At 41.9% G+C, this 21,261-nt stretch overlaps 3 protein-coding genes across 4 annotated transcripts; all 3 read right to left on the bottom strand.

Moving 5' to 3' along the window:
* Nucleotides 1–213: 213 nt before the first annotated feature.
* On the bottom strand, nt 214–2,768 carry LOC133922712 (CASP-like protein 4A2). 2 transcript variants are annotated; one of them, XM_062368156.1, is made up of 3 exons: nt 2,006–2,760; nt 1,777–1,912; nt 214–597 (listed from the first exon to the last, which is right to left on the bottom strand). In XM_062368156.1, exons 1-3 carry the CDS (start codon nt 2,638–2,640, stop codon nt 406–408), a joined length of 963 nt encoding a protein of 320 aa, XP_062224140.1. In that variant the 5' UTR covers nt 2,641–2,760; the 3' UTR covers nt 214–405. The 2 variants fall into 2 exon arrangements, with proteins under 2 accessions (XP_062224140.1, XP_062224142.1); XM_062368158.1 differs by lacking the exon at nt 214–597 and adding an exon at nt 611–1,140 and having other exon boundaries at nt 2,006–2,768.
* Nucleotides 2,769–7,645: 4,877 nt separating this feature from the next.
* Nucleotides 7,646–16,381, bottom strand: LOC133922710 (mitogen-activated protein kinase 13-like). The gene is given in 12 exon segments (XM_062368154.1): nt 7,646–8,059; nt 8,193–8,269; nt 8,272–8,435; nt 8,550–8,651; nt 9,382–9,455; nt 9,536–9,673; nt 9,781–9,936; nt 10,351–10,500; nt 10,902–10,961; nt 11,046–11,173; nt 11,270–11,678; nt 16,183–16,381. Coding segments are annotated over 12 exon segments (1,647 nt in total). The 5' UTR covers nt 16,291–16,381; the 3' UTR covers nt 7,646–7,978.
* Nucleotides 16,382–16,511: 130 nt separating this feature from the next.
* On the bottom strand, nt 16,512–20,700 carry LOC133922711 (wee1-like protein kinase). The gene is made up of 10 exons (XM_062368155.1): nt 20,222–20,700; nt 20,078–20,138; nt 19,885–19,951; nt 19,435–19,701; nt 19,132–19,196; nt 18,887–18,996; nt 18,764–18,804; nt 18,550–18,695; nt 17,620–17,973; nt 16,512–17,061 (listed from the first exon to the last, which is right to left on the bottom strand). The coding sequence occupies exons 1-10, from the start codon at nt 20,554–20,556 to the stop codon at nt 16,963–16,965; spliced, it is 1,545 nt and encodes a 514-aa protein (XP_062224139.1). The 5' UTR covers nt 20,557–20,700; the 3' UTR covers nt 16,512–16,962.
* Nucleotides 20,701–21,261: the final 561 nt, after the last annotated feature.

The following is a 21,261-nucleotide window of genomic DNA, read 5'->3' as shown; positions in this document are numbered from 1 at the left end:
GTTCTCCGATTGATAGGATGATGTGCCCTCCTTATCGACCATTTTGCTCGACGTCATCTTTTTTAGATAATCGAATAAAACAACGGAAATAAAACACGTCACAAAGTTCACGGAAACAAAACGCTTGTTTCAGAGTTACTGGAACCTGAGAATTTTGTTCACCACGGAAGTCTAGTTCTATAAGTCATTGCAGAGTACGATGCCACCACAGAATTATTTTCACCTCACTTAATGTGGATATATATAAAATTATTATTACTACAAGTCTGCAACTCAGACTGTCGTTCCCTGATCATATATATACATGTACAGCACAATAAAGTCTGCGCATAAAACTTTGTCCAGATATGAAAGGACAACAAGTTGTAGACAAGAGCAGCTACATAAAGTTGTAGACAAGAGCAGCTACATATCTTGGCGGAACAGATTGTATGCGGAGATGAGGGAGCAGATAGCGAAAACCAAGAATGCCACGAAAGATATGATAATGGAGCCATTGGCCATGTTTGGGAAGGGATCACTCCCCCAGTTGTCAATCCAATCACCTACTCGAGCAGTTGCCGATGACGAGGACGATATCAAAAGGTATGCCAGCACCTGCAATAACAAAAGAAGAAATCAGCAGCGGTCTCACCTTGCAGAGATTGAACAACTGAAAAGTGGAACACACTGCGAAAACAAGCTTATCTTTGGGAGCATATTTGCATACTATCCCCAAGTTTTCTGTTCAAATAGTTAGAAAAAGAAAAGGAGGAACAGGGGCAACTCCAATGCACAGTTTTGGTACAATTGGTGAACAGTGATTGTAACTACAATGTCAATCTTGAAAATAGTGTGATGGTTGGATATTGATCAAGTTGTCCATCTTTACCATCACAGAAGTCGATTATGATTTCTGGCACTAGCTATCGTGTGCTCAAAAGCAGGTACAATATCTCACCTCAATGTAAAGGGGCATGCAGGTAGTTTGAAGTATGTGTAACTTAAATTGACAAAAATAAGAAGCATAGCTGGCAAACCCTGATACAATGGCATCAGAATGAAGGTGCTGCACACACATATTATGGTCTTGTAATACTTCAGTTAAGATAAGGAATCAGGAAGCACCCATCTAATGATCCTCCATAGAATCTTTTTCCCCTAAAAGAAAAGCTTCACTATCAATGACCAATTGTCGTGTTTGCACTTCAGCACATAAGAGTTATCAGAAAAGTGAAATATTTTCCCTTTACTTAAAGGAAATAGGTCTAACACGATAATTTCTCATATATGAAATGCGAACAGCAATGGCTTTTCGGAAAGAAAAAAATGCAAAGAGCAATCTAGGACACAAGGTAATATCATACAGCACCCTATCAGCCAGTTTATAATTCCACACTGATGTATAATATAGACTCTCTAGTCTCTACTCAACTTCAAATAAATAGCAATTAATGGCTAGATTCATTGAGATCACCAGTTTGGATGATAACTTTTTTTTTTCTAATTTTAGCACACAATAGGACAATCTGAATGTACACATTTGTGATGCATATCAAGAGGATGGCAACGTGACTATGCCGACTGCGATTGCTGCACCAAATGCGGTGTAAACTTTAAAGGACTAAATCACTAATCACAAGAAAGGCATATTCACGACCTTAGAAAGCTTATACTTTGCTTGAGCATGATGACTTCATATCTCCTCTTCCTTTGCAACATCACATCACAGGACAAGCAGTTGCACAACCCTATAAAAACCTAGGAAAAGGAGCAAACGTGTCATGAGGCACAAACCTGATCCATGGTGAAGTCGAAGATATCACGTTTGGGATGGGGAATCAAATGCTTGTTCTTCCTCATGAGCTCCGCCAGCGCGACGAACTGGAACACCGAGTACACGAAGCCGATCACGTTCACTGCCTCCGAGTACCTGCGCGGCAGCACAACACGAACGCGTAAAAGAAATTGCCAATCAAAGAACCCTAATATTTTTTTTAAAAAAGGGGACCTTTTTTTCACATACCGAAACTGGCTGTAGCGGCTGTAGGAGTCGAGGGCCCAGCCCTTGCGGGTGTCGGCGGCGAGCACCGCGAGCGCCACCAGGCAGAGCAACGCGGCCGCGCCCCGCGCCACCAGCGCGGTGCCCTGCAGCGCCGCCGCGTCCCGCTTGCGCGACAGGATGTCGGGCACCACCCGGTCGACCGGCCTAGCCGGCGCCGGGGCAGGGGTCGGAGCGGGCGCCGGGGCTGGGGTCGGAGCGGGCGCCGGTGCAGGCGCAGGCGGCCGAACCTCCGCCTGCCCCTGCCGCTGCCGCCGTGGCGGTGGAGCAGGACGAGAGGCCGGGGCGGCGGTGCGGGCGCCGCTCCACGTGTACCATCCCGCGCCGCGGCCGGGGTCGGGGTCGGCGGTGCGTGTCACGGCGCGCGGCGGCACGTACTTGGCGGCGGCGACGCGGAGCTCGGAGGCGACGACGACGACGTCGGTGGAGAGGGGCGGGGGAGGTGACCGCGGGGCGCTGCGGGGCTTCTCCGGCTCCGACCAGTCGTTGCCTGTCCCACGCGCCGGCGTCAGCGGGGGAGGATCCGCGGGGACACCAACGGCCGTATCCGGCGCGCGCGGCGGCGAGGGCGACGGCGATGCCTGCACCTCGGGCGCCATGTGATGTGAGGGAAGGGGGAGAGAGTTAGGAGTGGGGTTTCTTTCTTGAGGTCGCTTTGCTTTGGTAAATGCTACTCTACTCCGCAGTGCTGAGGGATCCCAACTTCGAAGGGAAAGGCAACTCCGCCGGAGTGGACGGGATATCTCCTCCGTCCATCTATTTCACTTAATATTTATTTATAAGTTGATTTTTTTTCTTTTGTTTTATGATTTTTAATTACTTTTTCAATACAAACTTCAATATAAATGAACAGTTTTAATAGTTTATATGTTCGTAAGGACTAATAAATTTTTGCCTTCCAAACTTTAGATGGAGGCAGCCTCTTCGATTAGAAGATCATTGTGTAGTGTGCATTGGATGCAACTCCGTTTCTACATCAACAAATGGTAAATCTAATCTTTGTATTCCCACGGTAAACCTTATTTTGGAGGATTTTACGAAAACTATACTGCTTTAAGCTGTAGAGTTCCTGTGATGCTCCTGTACTTATAACACGAGATTTTATTGAAAATTCATGTATCCAATTTCACTAGGCGCAATGTTTCATGTGAAGTTCATTTGTTCCAAATGGGGTTTTTTTATAAGTCTATTTGGTTGCTCGTATCATCTAGCATAGCTGTATATGTGAGTAAGGTTATATCCATCAGCATGGTTAGAGGAGACGATGTTTTATTGCTGATACGAAGATACGTTGTATGAGAGAAAAATAGACAAAAAATATTACTATGATATTCATTTTACGTAATTATACTTATAAAATCCTTGCTTTATCTTATTATGTCTCGAGAGACAGACTCAGAATGAGGCAAACCAACAACTGTTGCCTCTGACATGAGTTCGTCTCGTCGGCCATACGCAGGCAACCAAAGTACCAAACGCACTGCTTGATCAACTTTTCCTCAGGACTCTTTGATCAAAAGTTTGTAGGAGCATCGTCCTGCTCGTGCCACCGGGCACTGGACAGCTTTCAGTTTGTGGATTCCTTTCTCCAGCCGGTGGTGGTTCCCTTCTCGTTGAGCTTTGCGTCTCGTTCCCTCTTCTTTCAGATTGTGACGGTTGGAGACTTTGGATTTGGAGTTTGATGCTTCTCCTTTGTTCTCTGCTTCCAGCCTTGTTTATTTTTTTTATTCTAGGTATAGATTTTAGCCTTAAAAGCAAAAATAAATAGTTATATTCTAAAAGCTAATTCTCATAATAACGAGATAAATTATACTATGAAATTTCACCGTCTATAATCTAATGGAAAAGAGTTTCTCCACATAATTCAAATTGTGACAATTAAAAAAATAATCTGAACCTAAGTTATATTATTACTATAAATATACCGGCGCATAAAATAAAAGGATGACACTGCAAAGAATACGAAACTTGAGGCCATTTTGAACCATGATTTCTTTCATTTCTGTCCAGGTCTATTTTATGTAAACTGCTTAAACGGTGCTATAAACGCTGAATGGTCTTGTTTGCAATGCAATATAGACTGAGGCGGTGTCCCTTGAACTCTTAAAAACGGCCCAAAGCAAAGGCAGCTAGCTCGCATCATATTTCGAGTTCATCTTTTTCATACCGATCAGCGAAAGCACAAACTCTGTCCGTTGCCATGTAATGCAATGCATGCGTGGCTAATGGCTTTATCCCAAAGAAAATGGCTCATGTACAGGAAAACAAATATGCTGTATGCATAACCCGCCGGAGCGGACCAATTAGCCTGCAAATGGGGGGAAAAATAGAAAAACACATATTATATAATAGGAAAACATATGTTATAAAACATGAATTTTATATCGGAGTGACCAAACAGGTTTGTGGGTTAGAAACGTGGAAAATTTTCATCTCATAATCCAAAGATCCTTATTATAAAATAGAAAAATGAACATTATAAAATAGAAAAGTCTGAAAACATATGTTATAAAATAGAAACACACCTATTAAGAAATCAGAAAGTACCTATTCCTTGATCGGAAAATATCTATTAGCTTGAACCGGAAACATAGCTGGTGCAACAAACATATATTGGCATGACTGAAAAACATATGTTGGTGTTACTAGAAAATAATTGTTGCATGGCCGGAAAATATATGTTACAAAAGAATAAAACCAAAAATTTGCACATGTTGATTTATTTGATAATATTAAACCATATATAAAGTATATAGCAATAGCAGTCTGTGAGATTTCCTCTCTAAATATCAAAACTAGTCACATATTCAGGGAAGGAATCCTCGGCTAATCAAGTAAGAATTACAAATGTACAATCATTAGATAATGTAGTGATCATAAAAAGGAGAAGAAAAAAGAGTTTGATAACGCATGTAACTGCTTATGCCCAGTTTTCCAGGCTAGCTATCACTTACTCTGGATCATCACCTACCGGATTAAATTTTGAAGAGTAAAGAACAACATGTCTTTATAAAATACTAATATGCTGCAAGTGCTTTGCAGGTCAGACGGGACCTACGCAGGAGCGCGTGTGACTCAGAGCAGAGCACGCGGGAGGCTGTGAGATCTACACAGAAGGGTGCGGGAGGGGAGGAAATCGAGTATTTATCGAGTAGCATGAGATGAGTAATTTCTATAAAATTTAAAGGTAATTTGCTGGACGTGAAGCCAGACCATGAGAAGAAATCATTACGTGCTTTTTAAATAGTAGGAAAGTCGACCAAGAACCATACAATATAAAATCTCCCTTCCAAAAATCATAAAACCTTGATAATTGATAACTCCCGAGTAGGCGAAAATTAAATCTCCAATCAAGAAACGCATTGAAACATAACCAAATAGTTGAGCAAAGATGCCAGGAAAATGACCAAAAGTCGCATCTGATTATTTGATTACATGTATATAATGGGGATTGAAGTTACGTGGCATTGAATGGATGGTTTTGCTAGGGGAGATTTGGATAGATCCGCAGAGAAATGGCGTTGTTCTTCCTCGCGCTCGCCAGATCTGATGCCATGCTCACTAGACCTGACATGGGAGAGGGCGAGGAGAGAGAATGAGATGGCACAAATGAACTATAGGGAAATACGGCATGCCAGATTGAGTTATATGGTATTTGTTTTTAAACTTTCATGATGTGCAAATCACATAGCCATCAATTTGGTTGGTTACCAGGGTGAACTTATAATTTTTTTGGTTAGAAGTGATATATTTTCGGGTTGCAGAAATCTCTCTTCAATGTTAGGAAAGCAACCATTCTAAAATCGAAAATCCCTATTCTTTAACCGGAAAATAACGGATTGTTTTTTCGTGTTGTGGGAGTGTCTTTTTTTTGTTGCGGGAGTGGGGCGTATGCATGTCTTTTTCTGTTTGCTGGAGTAAAATTATTGTTTTTTCTTATTACGAATGGTTTTTCGAGCTCTTTCAGTTGTGAGTTAAATTTACTATTTTTTCCGACACGTTGAATACTTATTTAGCATGCTATGAGTTAAATAGAAGATATATTCCGTAACCACACCGGAGTTTTCTACGAATCAACTTCTCCACCATTAGGATGATAGAATCAACCGCAGCCTTAAGGATAGAGATAAGACGAAAGATATACACTGTTTGCATGTCTCCACTAATTTACCTTTTTTGCACAAAGATTTTCCAAATATCAATACATGTGCCTTTAGCACCGGACTTTTCTGTAATCAACAGGTACCGGATAACCGGGGTGCCGGGCGTACGTTGACAAGTTCCTGAATGCTCAGCGCTTGCACGCATGCATCGGACCGATCTAATCAAGATCATTAATTATCCACGAGGAACTAAACGGCAAATTTAAATTTGAATTAAAATTAAATTAAAACTAAACTAAACTAAACCAAACCAAACCAAGCAACCCCTCGTCACCTCTCTCTCCCGCCTAAATCGCAAAACACACAGTCCACTGCTCTATATATACACACATACACGTAGCCTCCTCGCCGCGACCACTGCCACGTACGTACTCGCTGGACCAAACCACAAGATCCATCCACACCGTCTTCCGCAACGCCGGCGAGCTCCAAGCTTAGCTCAGTTTGACCGATCCATCGCTCTCCATGGCAGCAGCTTCCCGTGCTACTGCTATTCAATCGAGTGCGCCGGCGCTGCGGGTCGCCGCCGCCGTCGTACTCCTCCTGCTTCTCCGCGCGCCGTGCGTCGGCGCAAGGCCTGTGCGCGAGGGGAGTGGTACTGCTACTGCGAGGGCGCGGACGTCGCCGGCGCACGACGGCGCCCACCGGGCGAGCGGGAGCGTGGCCACGGCGGTGCTGGTGCACCGCGTGACGACGGCCGGCACTCCCGTCCCACCGTCCGCCCCGTCGCAGAACCACAACTGATCAATGCTCGCTGAGCTTGCGTGTGAATCCAGAGCTCGCCGCCCGCGTCGCCACGCTGATCAAGATTTCGTGGCGGCCGGTCTCATATCTCATTTGTCTTCTACTCTTCTTGTATTATATCATTATATGTGCTAGCTTGATTTAAATGCATGTTATTTAGTTTCCAATTGTAGGTCAGGGCAGGTTTATGCCATTTTATTTTATTTTGCTTTAATTTTATTTATTTTTTATCGTGGCAACAAGAAACTATATGTTGTGATTTCAGTAAGAATCTAATGCTCTAGTCGCATAGTAGCAGTGGCAGTAGTCGATGGAGTTGTTGTTCAGTTATGTCACAGCACTATAGACAGCATGCAGCTGACTGCGTCTCAGTCTGTCATGCATCATGCAGCCATGCTGAGCTGATGATCAATTCTATCCTGCACTAGATAGATGGATAGATATAAGCAGCCAGATTGTGCTTAATGCTGATGTGTCCTGCACTAGATATATATACACTTGAATATATGCAGATGGGGCTTATAAAAAAGTCTGTGGATTAGACTCTGCATGCTCACCGTGTTGGTGTGCCACAGGCCAGACAGCTCTTAACAGATTTTACCTGCTCCCACTAACCAGGAATCCTGTAGTGTGTATGCATGCATCAGCTGACCAATTCCCAAACTGAATGTTGCGGTTGCTATGACATAGTAGCACAGTCAGAACCAGATGATGCAGCATTACCACTGAAATCGGTTATAATTCGTTAAAGACGGTAACAAGGAGAGTGAGCACAACAGAGTTGCCAAAATCTAGCCCTCCAAACTCTACTGGACAGGTTACTTTAACCACATAATGCATTTCTCGAAGCATGATGCTTGAGCAATCTAAGATGATCTAGATAGTTGTCTCGAAGCTTTGCAGGGCACATATAGATGACCGGCACGTTTCTTTTCTTCTTCCCTACCTTGGTGGACTCATACGTCGTTGAGATCCATGATATCTGATAGAGATCTCGAACTGGAATCGCACTGGTAGCGTGGATGCTGACCTAGGTGAGCATCCTGGTTACCTTGTATGTCAGTTCATTGACCACCACCTCCTCTTTCACGTCCTCAGAGATTCCATCCTCCTTGAGAGCGAAGGAAAGTGAAACAAAATGGAGAATCCATTAGCAGGTCTCTCGCATAAACAAAACTCGCAAGGAAAAATGGCTTCGTTCAAGGAATAATTTGACTGGTATCATCCTTGGTAGTAGCAAGTACCGTCAGGCCTTTGTTCCAATTAATGACACACTTGGAAGCTCTGATACTAGCAGCACTCTTCAGACAGCTCTTTACAACAAATTTGAATTGTTTGTGCCATTCTGATAGGCTGATTCATGCTTCTGCCCCTCTTCTTGTGATCTTGGGGAGCTTATGGTTGTTCGGGCAACCGAAGATGCCGCTCTCCTCTCTTCATTGTCAGAGTCTTGATTATTGCTATCTTTCGATGAACAGACTCTCTCCCTGCCGCATGAACAAAAACTCAGAAGCCAGGAAAATAAAACCAAAGATGAAAATCAACAGTTATAAGTTCTAGCTGATAGCAATTAACAGTAACGCAAGCGTTCATCTGTGTACCTTGGCAAAGATGCATGTTGTCTCCGCATTGGGGTACTTCTCACTCCTCTTCTGTAGTTCTCCTCAAGATGAGCAAACTGTCTCTTGAAGCGATCAACCCCACTGTGATGAGATAGCATTAGCAAAAAGTACCACTGCTAACGGGTATTAAACCAGGTTATCACCTTCCAACAGTTTCAACTGAAAATAAAATGTGAGACGCTTATACAAATCATAATGATTCCAAATTACGTCATTATGATGAATACGATAGCCATTTCCTGCACTAGTGCTGGTGGGCTGGCAGATGGCAAAACAATTAATCTAACCCCCACACAGGCCAATGTCTTAGCTTAAAAACAGCAACTGAGCAAAGTTCCTTACCACATAAAACATACTTGTTGTAAAACATATTTGTTGTATAATAGATGTTGCCTACAGTTTTCAGAAGTACATTCAACACACTAGGCTTTTTTACAATACTTGCGGTATAATAGACGATGTTAGATGTTTCAGAAGTACATTTGATAAATGTTGCCCACAGTTTGGGGAAAAGCCTTTAGAAACAAACCTCTAAAAGAACAAAAAACTACAAATAACCTAAAAGAGCTGAAAACATACAAAGTAACTCTAAGATTGCAATATATAATCAAATCACCAGAGAAAATTAAAAGACGGCAAGCAACAAGGTATAAAAGAACAAATGCATTTAAATAAAAAGTACATTCAAAATATACACTAGCAATCGAGCCTTAAACATTACAGCTTGACTTGTCACATGCCCATGGTAGATATAATTCTGCAACTGAACGAAATAGGAGAAATAGGAGAAATCAATAATACAAATCTGCACCTCGGGTATAGGAAGCTAATCTGTTCTCCACCTTCGATGTAGTCCTGAAGCATCTGTGGATGGTACTCCAAAATCTGTTTGCTTTCAGAAAAAGAAAAGTCCAATTTTGAGTGAACAATATGTAGTCGACCCAGAACATAAAATGGTTTCATACCTCCTGATATATCATTTCTCTTACATCATCCTTTGTTAGTTTTCTTCCCTCAAACTCAAAGTCAAGCTTTGAAATTGGTTGTGCTGAAGGCTCCCGTTCCAATTTAGCAAGGCCACTAAAATATGGATCAGCTAAAGCCTGGACGAGATTATTAAAAAAAAGGCTACACTTTATGCATTTGTACTACTCGCTTCTAAATCAGTTGAACATAAGGAATAACCCTTTTTTCCCCAAAAAAAATATACCTCTTCAGCAGTAGGTCGATCTTTAGGGTCAAATGCAAGTAAACGCTCTAACAAGCGGAGAGCCAGAGGATCAGCATTGTGGAACTTATGAGAAAAGGGAATAGGATGTTTCCTCGGCATGCCAACTAAATACCCCCTGGCCTTGTCACTATGAATCTGTGGGTGTTAGACAAAAGATTGAGTAGATCATCACCTGAAGGGCGATTTGCCAATACAAAACATTGGTACAAAGCATAAATCACAAAGATAAAAAATATACGGAAATAACTTGCAGATTTGTTAGAGATCCAACCAGTTCATATTCACATATTATTCTTTATAGTGTCTCAGTGTTTGTCATCAAAGTTTGATGAACAAGTAATTATGTTACATATTATATATATAGAACATATACAAAGGGCCAGGTTTGTTTCTGACTGTCTGTGGTCAAGTTTATTTATGTCACTTCGGTTTAAAGGAATAAATATGTTCTACAAGAAAACTACCAAGTATGGCAACAGAAACAGAAAATGGTCAAAGTCATGCATACATATCTGTCCCCATTTGTGAATAGGCAATTTGTTAACATACCCGGGATAAGGATCCGGATGATGGAGTTCCAAGCAGATCTGTTATTAAATCTAATTGGTGCACGACATTCCTCCCAGGAAATAATGGCATTCCAGTGAGAACTTCAGCGAATATGCACCCTATGCTCCAAATATCAATTGCAGGGGTGTACTGTACATACAAAATCAACCGTGTTCATGAAGATAGAAAAATGGAGGATTTCTTCAAGATATTTGCGAAAAATTATCAAAAGTATCCTGTGCAAAGGAGCTTCAGCATTTCTCAGAAAGATTTTCAGTTTTGTGGACAGAACAACCAAATCATCAAACAATGTAACAAGAACAATCCAGAAAGCTATATCACTGTACTGGTAAAAGCTCAACTACATGCTTATCATTCAGCACAAGCTGTGTTTGAAAAATCTACAAAAAACAGTACAGTATACACATATCAAGCATTAGCATGCCGCACGCTTCAGGAATTAGAAATAAGATAAACACACCACAGATTTAGCCCACCAGAAGCATTACATTTTTATATACAGTAAGCTTAGAAGCTAAAGACCAACTTACATTGGAGAAAAAGGAGCCACACAACTCAGGAGCTCGATACCACCTTGTTGCTACATAATCCTTCAAATTGCAAACCACAATATGTACTTAAAATAAGAGGGGGGGGGGGGGTCGTGGATACAAAATTAGTGACAGGCATCTTACGGTCCAAAAGATAGCCGAACAAGAGTCATTAAATGATGCACGTGCAAGTCCAAAGTCACAGATCTTCAATTTGCTATCTGAATTGGCCAGTATGTTCTTGGGCTTTAAGTCACGATGAAATACATTAGCTGCAACAATATAAATCGCATACATCAGAAAGATAGGGGACCATAAGAGTTCAGTATAACTTCTACAAAGAATGCGCTAATGGTTTTCAAACAAACCTGCATGGATGTACTTGAGAGCACGAAGGAGTTGGTACAAGAAAAATCGGTGATGCTCTGGAGTTAGGTTATCATTTGCTTTTATCACTTCATGTAGGTCAGACTCCATGAGCTCAAAAACAACATAAATATCTCTGAACTCCCTTCGGGTAGAGGGCAGCATAATGTGTTTGATCTGGACTACGTTTGGGTGGCGAAGCAGCCGAAGAAGCTTGATTTCCCGCAGAATGCGGGTGGCATCTGAGACATTCTCAAACACATCATTTATCTTCTTGATTGCAACCCGCTCCCCAGAGTGAGTATCAACTGCAGATGCGACTACTCCATAACTTCCCTTGCCAATGACCTCTTGGATCTGATACTGGCCCGCCTCCCCATACTCCGTGAAGAACTCCATGTCCAATGTTCTCTAAAGATTACAATTTGCACTAAGTTGAAAACATATGCAGAAGCATACTAGACTGAATAAATAATTATTCTGGAAGAAATAAAAAATTATTGAATCACATAAACCTTTGTGGCACAAAGAGTATATAGAACATATGTGAGGAAACAATTCAAGTGTACTTGAGGGAACATAGAAAAGGTAATGCAAAGGACCAATGAAACAAACAAGTCCATGGATTTAAAAACAGAGAAATAAAACTACTGATATATCCCATGTAACATAAAATTTGTTTAGAACAAGGCACACTATAACAGCAGTACAAGACTACGAGGGAAGAGGTAGGATGTACCTAGGAGGGACTACCAAATGATAAATCTAATAGGAAACAAATCAACCGGAAAAATAAGGTATCGGAGCATCAAAACAATACATTGTATGTCATGACAAAGCAAATTTAAAGTGGAATAGCCTCTGCCAACTACTGGAGAAGAAAAGGTGAAGAATATTTTCACAGTACTTATGGAAAATTATCACCACACACAACAATAAGAGGAAAAAGTTTAGAAAAGGGAGGAAAAGGAAACATGCTATTTAAAAGTCGATGCCAACACCCAAGGCCACCTAGCAAACATCAGCACCACGTAGCTAGATTGAAAGGAAGCATTGTAATTCAGATTTCAGAACTAACTAGATCCAGATGTACAAGCATCGGCCATACTCATTCAGACTATTTAAAGAGGATCAATTGAATTACATAATAAATCACTTCACAGCGTATGGTTGTGCGGAAATGAGTGAGTTCACACCGAGAGATAGTGCAATAAGCTGATTGGGATCAAGTGGAAGTTGGCACACCAAGTCAACAAGAAGAAAAAGGGATGTGCGATATTAAGGGATGGGAGATTCAAAGAGTATCAACAAACAATAAAGCTGCCCTGGGGATTGAGAGAATGGGTTGAGGTAGGGGAAAGGGAAAGGGAAAAGGAAATGGGGAGGGAAAATAGAGATGGGTAAAGCCGTCCAATAATATGGGCCCACGCTAATTTGTGATCATGAGAGTAGCTCTAGTGCCGGGTTCCAGCTATCCGCAACAAAGCCAATGCAGCAACAGTTAAATGTGACTTTCACTTTAGATATGAAAAAAGAAGAATGGATGCAACAAAAGGAAATGGATCTTTCATTGGAGGGGAGACACGCCGCATCAAGATTTGCTGATGCATATTAACAAGGAACCCTATCTATTGAGATATCGCAGGGTTTTTTGAAGCTAGTTCACAAGATCTCCAAGTAAGATCCACTAATCCAGAGGAAATTGCATTAAATTCAAAATATTGTTTATTAGTGACAAATTAAATTCCATACTTTTGAAAATAAAGAAAATGCTCTCGATGCTTTTGGAAAGTATTCCAGTTCACTACCATCGAATTTGGTATTATTCTTTTAACAGGATTTTTACAATAAGACCACATAGCATTGATTCTGCATCCGCAATTTCGTTTGGTGTTTTGGTGCTTCTTATAACATTAAAAAATGCTAAAATTTTGGTACTGTATTCTCAATGTATAAGTATTGCCTAGGCACCACAAGACCACCAAATCAATGTCACATGATTAATACGCAGTTGTAGTATGATAAAATGATAAAAAAAATAGCAACTAGATACTAAATGGAGGAGAATGGCTTGAAAAAGGCTCTTGGGTTAAATCCAAATTATTTTTTAAAATCTAAGTTTTCCGACACATGAATAAAAACCATGAATTTTATGTGGTTTTCTCAGCCTAAAACTAGAGTGTAAAGAACTTCTCTATCCAAACATTAGAATTATATATTTATGTTTCAAAATGAGTACAGAAAATTTCAGTATGCCTACTATACCATAAAGCTAAAATTTTCAATTTTCTAATTTTTACTTATAGACACTAAAAAATGCATGGTTCATTTTAGTCATGCTCAATATTTTATTATCTAGTTAATTGCACTCGACCCTAGCATTTTCCTCTAATAGAAAACCGTATGTTCAACTTTTCTATTTATCTTATATTTCCATCACGAACTAAGTGCCACAGTTTATTTTTTGGTCCAATGCAATGTAGTTGATGGCATGTATTCCCTTCCCCATCCTCTTCTCCAACAACAAGAGACTATGCAATGCCTTATTTCGAATTCCCCTTCTTTCCTCATTAACATCCAACTCTAGGATCAGACTTCAGATGCAATTGGCATCCGCACATATCTCACCTATCTTAGAGTTCCTCAATTTCATAAACACCCTAACCACTTTTATAAGGAGGCAATGCAGCAAATGTTGTCTCTGGTATGTGGCTATGAGACCAACAAAACCTGATAACCAACTAAGCAATTGCCACCTGTTCAAGTTGCAGTACGGCTTCACCACTCCTTGTCCTTGATGTCAAGCAGCATGAGACTGTTGCGGCCTGTGCACGGTGCACCGAAATGCATTGGTGATGATATTATTCAGTTCCCAAAAGTATGGGACTGTGGGAGCTGCACAGATTCGTATCCTATTTTCCATGAGGTAGAATGTTCTCTCTGAATAATCACTTGAACTGCTGCAGATCAGATTTCAGCCATGCTCAATTTGTTTAAAATAGATGTCTTGAATAATGTGAAAAGCATGGCACCAACCCTCATTATGCAACGCTCCATAGCACAAAAGAGAATTTTGAACACAAGAGTCAGTCAATAGACATAAAGACATAATTCAGTAGATGCTAAACTACAGGCAGAATTTAAGGAAATGGAGATGCCACTTGCCAGTGTTGAAAATGTCAAAATAGAAAGAAAGCAAGAACAATGAAGTAGTAAATATAAAACTCTCTCAATAACAAATGAGTCTCAAATGAAGGACCAGTAATGAAAGAAACCATACATTTAATAGAGATTTGAACTGCACCAATCAAGTAGTCATTCAGCAAAATGAGCAATACACAGATAAAACTCGATATATGACCACAGAAAAGTGGCACAACTGCACAAGCTTTTGCAGGAAACTGGCTGAACCATAATACCTTCTTTAGAAGAGGGCATACTGGGTGTGCATAGAATCACCAGAAAATATCAACAAGGAAGCGAGTAAAACAACAAAAGCCACTTAGGCCAGTAGCTATAATGTTCTCCTTATACTTATCATGACCAGGGCACAAACATCCTGTCCCAGCCTAATGAAAATGCAATCTCCTCTCGAAAGTCAAAACTTATCAATTTTAAAAAGGAACTGGCTCCATGGTGCAAGGCAAGACATCTTATCAGTGGAATTAGCCAACAACATCACAAAGACAAGGACACCAGCGCTTTCGCAGGACAATCCAAGCAAAAGTCAGATTGAAACTAGTACGGAGGAGGATTATAATAAAGCATCAAGTAAATTTGACTTCTTGATTGATACAGAAGAATAAAAAGGGCACGAGCTCTGCAGAAGAATGGGAGAAGTTGCACCTTCCTGGAGCAAGCAACAGCTAAAACCAATCCAAATGAGGTTGCATGGTCAGATAAGAACAACTATAGGGATTGACATTTCCATAGAATAATTCCAGTGGTACACATCACTATGACAAGAATAGATTCAAGCATCTGGCCAGCACGAGCAGGGCGGGGGGAAATGCCGTATTGTTTCGCAGTACCGACACCAGAAGCCACCTAACGAGTAGCACCACCGCGTTAGTCAGATTGGAAATAAAGCATCACAAATTCCACTTAGACGCGAGCCATGAGAGGAAAATTTTGGACGAGAGAACAGATTCTCCATCCTGGTGAGAGGGAAACCCAAAAAAAAAAATCAGGTACTAGTGTCAACTTGATGGTACTAGTTCTTTTTTATCAATCCACCGAGTTGCGTGAGCTTTGTAGAAGAAGCCATCCAATTGGTTTTCTCTCACTCGTCAGCCATGGACAGCGAGACGGTAGTACAATCAAAAGGCAAAAAAAAACTTTAGCGCTGAAGAAATGTTGTGTAGTGCGCCATCTCCTCCGCCAACCAACACGTGAGCTTATTAGTATTGAAGAAACACGTGAGCTTATTAGTATTGAGTTGACCTCGTTAAGATAGAACTCACCTCGTTGTGTTGCGTGTCCGAGTGGCGGCGGCGGCGGCATCGTACGCTTGGGAACGCGGATGGCGGGGAGGGCGACGGGGCCCGGGTCCTCGAGCCCGTCGGATCAGGCGGTCAGAGACGAGGGCGCCGCCACCGGCGAGTCCGAGCGCTCGCCGGAGGGGGAGGCCGGGCTGCCACGGCGGCGGAACCACCTGCGGACGCCGTCGACGAGCGCCGCGCCTCCCCACCCCCTGCCCATGGCGCCGCTCCGGCGACGGCAAGCGGCATTGGACGGCGTAGACCGGCCGGGAAGGCGAGTAGACGACGCTCGCTTGCGGTGGTTCCAGTTCGTCGTGGCGCTTCGCTCCCTTCCCTCTCCGACGGATTCACACGACCCGCGGCGCAAGTCGTTGCGGCCGAGGCCTCGCAAAGATATTGGACGGATGGATCAAGGGGGCCAGGGGAGTGTTTACCTGATGGACGGATGCGATTGATGATGCCGGCTTGCTAGCGCTGGTTCCCCACTTCCCAGCTAACCTCGCATGATGTTCTTCCTCCCTGTGCGCAACAGCGCTAATCATTTCCAAGATCCAAGCTTGAAAAAAATAATACTTCCTCAAATCACAAATACATGATGTTTTGGACAACACTTAGTCAAACTTTTAAAATTTTAACTATCAATAATTTTTTAATATATTTAGTTTCAAAACATGAATATTATATATGTGAATTTGTCTTCAAATATACTCATAATATCATAAAATTATTATATTATATAAATATATTTTTGTTAAAAATATTGATCAAAGTCCCATTTTTTACTGGAGTAATAATTTTCACGACCTCACTCAACAAATGCAGCATCAAGTCATCAACAAAAAATGCTTCATGCTGCTCGTGCGCCCTAATCTAAACCGCATCTGTAAGTTCTGACAAAAAAAACATAGATTGAAGTACAGTGATTCCACAGGGAAATACACCCTTTTTAGAGCGCAAGAATTTCACAGGAACGATGGCGAGGACCGAAGAATATGCTGCAAACATATCAGATCACTCCTGACTGCTTAGTTTCAAGTATCTATACAATATCAGATCAGGGCACGCATATTAGCTATCACTGGGAGAGAACAGATTCCTTGTGAACCGTTTAGAGAGTCATCTCAATAGATATACAAAATTGGCAGCAGCTGATGGTGAGTGACACAGCTGCGCCTGCTCTCTTGCAGCTGGGATCTGATGGGCGCAGCGGCACTCTACTTCTTCGCCTCGGCCTTGTGAAGCTTCTCAATGACGGGGTGTCTCAGGATCTCTTTCGCGGAAGGCCGCTTCACCGGATCAGGATCCATCATGGACTGAAAATAAGAAGAATCTTTTAGGTGTATGTTTCGCCCGTTACATGAGATAAAAAATGCATGCAGGATGCAAGAGTTCATTAAGGTGACAAACAAACAAACAAACAAAACCTCCTAATTTGTAACTCTGCATACAAAAGCAAAGATTGATAGCTCCAACATTAAGTGCACAGACTAGTATGATACAAAAAGAAATTTCAAAATCAACTAGCTAATAGCTCTGAAACAGAGCATAGAAGAAACTACTAAAACAGGATCAAGCATTAATCCCTCTGGATTCAATGTAGGGAACTATATCATATTTTACTATTTTTTTATCAGTTGGAACTTGGAAGTCTATGTGTCACATGGAAGGGATTTGATTGCGTATCATGAATCACAGTAATATCTCAATAGAAGAAATGAAATTAGCAGTTCAACAATCCTGTTGTGTTGAGGCAGAAATCATGTAGTTATCAACAATGAGGATTACATTTAAAACTAGAATGCAGGAAGAGTGTTTGCTTTGCATGTAAGAGAGGGGTATGAGGTATAGTAATTCTTGATTTATAGTTATACCTTAATTAAACTCTGAAACTGTATTGGGCACCCTGGAAGTAAGGCGATTTTGCCCTCTCTTATACTTGTAAAATGAGGTCCAGACTCAGGAAGCGGGGTCCCTCTTAGAAGCTCATAGATGGCCGCACCAAGAGAAAAGATGTCTACTTTGTCAAGATGCTCATACTTATCATTCAGCATTTCCGGAGGCATATAACGTGAATCTCCATCTTCAATTGCCAAACTTTGATCAATAAGTGTAGCACAACCAAAATCTCCAAGCTTATAAACACCATTTCTGACATATATGTTATCAGGCTTCACATCAAGGTGTGCTATGCCATGTTCATGGATGAAATCCAAGCCTTTGCAGATCTTCAATTTCAAAAGGTTCATATTTAATATTTTAACCGAGATACACATGGAAGATAAGAGGAAAACTTGCACAAGTAAAATATATTTGGACTTCGTGGTCATACACCACAGCACTAGCATGCATCCTATATTTTCTTCGCATCGCTATGGAAATTTGACTCGGTATTTGTTCAATAAGCTGGAGTGCTAGACCTAACTATAACAACAAACTAGGGAATCCAGTATCTGTTTAATCAACCTAGGACAATGGAATGTGATTTTCAGCAAAATGTCATTTTGTTGCAAGAGCCTTTTAACTCACTTGATTACTTCCCAGAAGATGTTCCTTTTCAACCATATGGTCAGACTCAAATGAGTAAGTGTGCATACAAGCGAAGATAAGTGGATGACAGCTGAGGATGGGAAACATGCTCAATGAGCAGTTCCAAGTTTCCAGAAAGTTGTTTTGGAACAAATTACAATGGTAAGACCTAAGCTTGGTATCTTGCGAAAATACAAAGTCAAGACAATTTGGATACTGGTCCAGTGACCAAGAAGGAACAAAATGGGTAAACAGCAAGTATAACTAATTCAAACCTGATACAGCAGCTCCAGGGCTTCCCCACAATTCAGCGGCGGGTTTGTGTTCATAGATAGGCAGCAATCACAGAGTTCCATCTGAATATAAAGTTGCTCATTCTCAAACCAAGAGGTGAAATATCTAACTATGTTCTCATGAGCACCTGGAAAGACATGTTACAGATGTTATAGCATTCCCAGAAAATGAAGAAACAAAAGTTCGTTGTGCAACCTAAGGCTGCCAAAGCTTGGACTTCCTTCACTGCTTGACTCCTGCAATGGAAGAAGCAACATGCAATATTAGTTGATGGACAAACCTGGTCCTAGTGAAGCAATAGAGCTGCTATGAAACTACCTTTCCCTGTCATTATGCAATTGCTTGATGCTCCGTTTTACTGCATACAAGCACCCATCTATCCTCTTCAGAACTTTGAACACAACACTGAAGTTGCCATGACCAATTTTCTGGGAATTAAGCATGTCACTATATCAGTGAATAACCCCCCCCCCCCCCCCCAAAAAAAACAAAAAAATCAAAGTGAACAAAGTGAATTGGTGCAACCTGAACATTAACATGTACGAAATGTATCTTGAGCGTACCTCAATTTCATGGAATTCAGTTCTGTAGCGTGAGAGGCTATCACCACCAATCGAAGGAGAAAATCCTTCATATATAAAGGAAAAGGTAGTTAACTCTATTTTAAGTGTTGATAGAAAGAAACTGCTACCAATGTTTTTTACTACACTGAGGCTGAAAATACAAGTAGTAGTTCCATGCTTCCATATTAGCCTTACAAGTAACTGAAGTTGGACTCCTAGCAAACAGATGAATGATATGGAAATGTACGTGTTTTGAATTTTGATAGCACAAAATGTCAAAATGTATAAATGAGACCTGGATACCTGATGATTTGCATTGCCTCCCGCCGTAAACATCATCATTTATTAGGGGATCTATACTCAGGTACGGATTCTTGATGCATGGTGGAGGCGTCACCCGGCAGCGCAGAGCCACTGCCGACTGCGAGACATAACTACCCCTCTTTTGCAATGCAGGTTGCATCAGCTGGTCTTCCTCCGAATTATCTCGACTTAGACTGTCAAACTGGACTGGAGTAATCTGCTGGTGGAAAGAAAAGTTGGTGGATTCGAGACCTTTGGGAGAACAATCTGCAAGGAATGGCATTCATGATATATCCAATTATGCAGGAAGAACGAAATGGACCAAGTGCATCAACCTTATCAGCTGGCCAGGATTGCTGATTGATTTGATGGTTGGATCTTGTGGCAGAAACATGGTGCCACATTCAAATCAATTGGAAATCAGTTTTGAGGGGTGACAGTCTCACTCACCTCTCCTGTATCTCTTGCTCCGACCGTTCATTGACTTCTCCGGAGATTTGGGGCAAGGGGTATTCTCCTGCAGATAACCGGTTTACCGACGAAATCAAGGAACAGTAGAGGTCGACTTAGTACATTAATAAATTGACAATGCAACTGCACCCCCGAGCAGCCCCTCAAAAAAAAAAGTCTTAGCTTCCCCCACCTTATTGGCCTCGAAATCGTTGGCCAGCTGCGGCATCTCCGGCGTGATGTAGTCCGGGGTGCTGCAAAACAGCAAGAAGAGGAATGGGGTTAATCCAATAGCGCGCTCTAAGCACACCAATGCACAGCTCGAATCGGACTCTACCAGAAGAAATCCTGGCTAAGGATGCAGCAATCCTTCTCCTCCATGGGCTCGTCGGCGTCCATTGGCGAGACCTCAGGCGGCGGAGGCAGAAGAAGCGGAGGCGGCGGGGTCGGGTCGTCGAGGGAGCTCTCCTCCTCCAGGAGCGCCTCGAAGGGCGTGGGCCCGGCGCCGCGGCAGTCGGAGAGGAATGAGACGAGGGAGACGTTCTCCAGCTGCAGCGAGAGCTCCCCGGACGGCGACCTCCCTTCGGCCGCGGCCTTCGCCTTCACCGCCGCAGCGGCGGGGGCGCGGCGCGCCTTGCCGCCGCGCGACCGCGGGGTCTTCGTCCTCAACATCGGCGGCGACCGAGCGAGGCGAGCGCGAGAGAGATGGGGAGATCTCTCGCCTCGCTCGCGCTCGTAGCGATCCCTTGTCGCCTTGACGACTCGAATCCCCTGCGGCTGCGCGGGTTGTGGGGAGCTGGAGGAGGGTTCGTGGAGCTGGGCAGATCAGATGTGGGGAAGTGAAAAAAGGACGAGGATTAAATAATTGGAAAAAAATTGAAATGGGTGGGTGCGCTGCTGTGCTGGTGGAATTGGCGGGAGGAGGAGGCGGGGCGCTCGGTTTTCTGTCCATTTTTTATTTTCTAAATTAAAAAATTACAAATATATGTTTATTTAAAAAAAATCTAAATGTTCTTAAAATTTAAAATACTACTGAAATTATCATGAAAAATTATGTAGTGTAGAGAATACTATTATTTAGCTTTTAAAAAAATTAGACAAAAATATAACTTGTACAATAAAAAATAAAAAAGATAAATTTCAGGGATTCTGAATTTTTTTCTCATTACATAAGTAATTGTTTGAGTCTAAATCTATAATTTTTAAAGCAAACATATATATTAGCAGTTTTTTATTTAAATATATAAAAAATCCAGATTCTATCAGTGAGGATGCGGGATGTCAGCCCGTCTTCTAGTGGGTAAACAATTTTTTTTCTAGATTTGATTGTTGGGCTGGCCCAGGATCAAATATCTAGCCACTATACTAGAAGAATGT

The sequence above is a fragment of the Phragmites australis genome, chromosome 6 (assembly GCF_958298935.1).
Source record: "Phragmites australis chromosome 6, lpPhrAust1.1, whole genome shotgun sequence".
NCBI lineage: Eukaryota > Viridiplantae > Streptophyta > Magnoliopsida > Poales > Poaceae > Phragmites > Phragmites australis.
This window is presented reverse-complemented; position numbering and strand designations above follow the sequence as displayed.